General features: G+C 34.3%; 1 protein-coding gene across 1 annotated transcript; it reads right to left on the bottom strand.

Annotated features, from left to right (window-relative positions):
- Nucleotides 1–515: 515 nt before the first annotated feature.
- On the bottom strand, nt 516–2536 carry LOC126721375 (G-type lectin S-receptor-like serine/threonine-protein kinase B120). Its single transcript, XM_050424418.1, has 5 exons — nt 2407–2536; nt 2154–2321; nt 1183–1361; nt 847–1047; nt 516–743 (listed from the first exon to the last, which is right to left on the bottom strand). The coding sequence occupies exons 1-5, from the start codon at nt 2534–2536 to the stop codon at nt 516–518; spliced, it is 906 nt and encodes a 301-aa protein (XP_050280375.1).
- Between the last annotated feature and the right edge of the window lie 381 nt (nt 2537–2917).

The raw sequence follows: 2917 nt of genomic DNA, 5'->3' as shown, positions 1-2917 counted from the left end.
TGTGGCCCACTCCAGTACTGAAGCAGAAAATCGTGCCTTTACTAATACCACATCTAAGCTCCTTTGGCTACGATGGCTTCTTAAGGACTTAGGTGTGTCCACATCTTTTACTACTCCTCTTTATTGTGACAACCAGAGTGTCATTCATATTGCTCATAATGATGTCTTCCATGAACGGACTAAACACATCAAGATCGATTGTCATTTTATCCGTTATCATCTTATCTATGGTGCTCTCAAGCTGTTCTTTGTCTCCTCTAAAGATCAACTTGCAGATATCTTCACCAAGTCACATCCTAAGGGACGTCTTTGTGCTTTGGTTGACAACCTCTAGTTGGTCTCACACCCACCTTGAGTTTTTGGGGGGCTGTTAACGTATAATAGGCTGTGGGTTTTAGGCACACCTTGTTTACTTGTATAGCACATATACTTGTACTACACACTCTGCCTCCTATATAAAGGCACTTATGTATATTTTATTCCACGTGAAATACAACACTATTGATTCAATATTTTTAACACCTTCCAATAGAAAATGCCAGTTTTTTAGGCAAAGGTAACTGTATACTTTCATTATTCAACATATATAATATTTCTGACATGGTAGGGTAATCCATTGTAGCATCTTCCACGCATATGAGACTGACATGAATGCATCTTAATACTTGATATTCGACACATGAATCCCTTATTTTTGGATCAACTAACTCTAACACTTTACCTTCTTGACATAAATCCCATGCCTGCAAAAATAAAATAGTTACTTAATATGTTGACAACACAAAACTATCAAAATATATGATCCAAAGATGTGTGTGTATATGTTTATACACACACATTACATACATATCCTACTAGTTTGAGTGCATGATCGGCATCATAGAAGTTGTTGTTTTTTCTACCACACACAATTTTAAGCATTAAGACCCCAAAGCTATAGACATCAGATTTTATAGAGAACAGACCCTCCATAGCATACTCAGGGGGCATGTAACCACTACACCAAAATAGAAGACAAACATTTTCATATGAAAATGAATTGATGAGCTTATAAGAGCAATAATGTTTAGCATTTTTAACTCTATGTAAAAATATTTTATGAATGATATGTAGTTAAATTACTATGTACCAACAATTCTATTAGTATTTGCTTCCAGATTCTTTTGGTTCGAAAATTCTTGCCATGCCAAAATCAGAAATCTTTGGACTCATACTTTCATCAAGGAGTATGTTACTGGTTTTTAAATCTCTATGAATTATTTTCAATCTTGAATACTTATGGAGATAGATCATTCCTTGAGCAATTCCTTCAATTATGTTGAAACGCTTCTTCCAATCTAGTAGCTTACTTCTATTTGAATCTGGCAATATAAAATTCATACATGATCATTCATCTACTTTATATAAAGTATTACTGATAAGTATATACATTCTCTAAAGAAAACAAATGAAGCCTAAAGATAAATAATTGAATGTTTTCTAAACCAAAGAGAAAGTAGTCCAAGCTTTTGTTGGGCGTGTATTCATAGATTAACATCTTTTCTTCTCAAAAAATGCAACAATCTAGAAGCTTAACAAGATTCATGTGTTGGAATTTAGATATGAGTATCAACTCATTCTTGAACTCAATTAGTCCTTGCCTTGAATTGTTTTTGATAGACATTTTATAGCTATTTTTTGTTCTATTTGCAGTGTTTACTGATGAGTTCAGAAAAATCATTAAGGCCATCCATTAATATGGATGACCTTGCATCATATTAGTAGACCATCATGAAAAAAGATGTAACCACTCAAGCACATTCAACACATTAAGATGGAAATTGTTACACATAGGGAAATAATTACCTGCAATCGATCAACTCTATTTTTCTTGCAAGTATAAACTAGTAAACATACTAAGAAGGTTTTGACGATATAATATAGAGAATATCTGAAATTGGGGAGTCGCTCTGAAGAAAACCGGCTTCTAAGGAGGGGGTGTATAAGAGCTTATAAACATATGGTTAATCTTCTACTTAATCCATGTGGGACACTAGAATTATAACAAAATCATACATAGATTTTAGTTGTGGTGAACTATTCTCAAGTTGGTTGTCTCTAAAGACCCCACTTTGCCATAACACCTGTTTTAATTTGTAGATCCGTTAGAGTACACTTCATTGAAGATGAAATTGCCGGATCCAATAAAGTTGCAACAGTGTTATTGGTAGGTTGAGCCGAAGACCATAGCGTTATAGAATTCCCGCCTTGGCGCCTGATTTTCAATGCTCCAGCGTTGTTGTCAAAAGTAAGCGGGTCGGAGTAATTAGCAATACGAATGCCTGTATACCATATATATTGAGTGAGAACTCCAAAGCGAACCTCCAGTGGGAGAAACAAGCCAACTTGAGGAGTTGAGCGTATCACCTGATTTGAGAGTATGGCCTATATTATTTGCTGTTAGATCACTGATATGAGGAGTCCCCAAGGTCAAGGTCCTCAAGGATGAAAAGAAGAGCAAGAACAAAAATTTGACAAGGTGTATGTTGGTGGCCATGATTGACCACTGAATTCCTCCAGTTATAACTGATATGGAAATGCAAATAAAAAAGTATTTCTGATTTCAAATTTAAGTTGGGTGTTTCTATGGGAGAATCTTTGTGCAATCGGATTATTTCTTTGCTCTATGTTTATTTGTGCAGCCAGGTGGGTAAAAGTATACCCGTATAAATAAACTTTTAAAAATTAAATAATAATAAAGTAAACCACTTAAGATTTCAAATCACAGTCGCGTCCCACTTAACATGTTGGTAACAAAATTTATGTTTTTGAAAGAAAGATGTACAAAAGTAAAAGGAGATTTTAACTTTAGGTTGTACTAGATATGTAAACGTACATTGAAAACATACAAGGTACAATATTATACACAATTGTAAAA

This window comes from Quercus robur, chromosome 4 (assembly GCF_932294415.1).
Source record: "Quercus robur chromosome 4, dhQueRobu3.1, whole genome shotgun sequence".
Lineage (NCBI taxonomy): Eukaryota > Viridiplantae > Streptophyta > Magnoliopsida > Fagales > Fagaceae > Quercus > Quercus robur.
The sequence above is the reverse complement of the archived record's forward strand: the minus strand, read 5'-3'. Positions and strand labels throughout refer to the sequence as shown.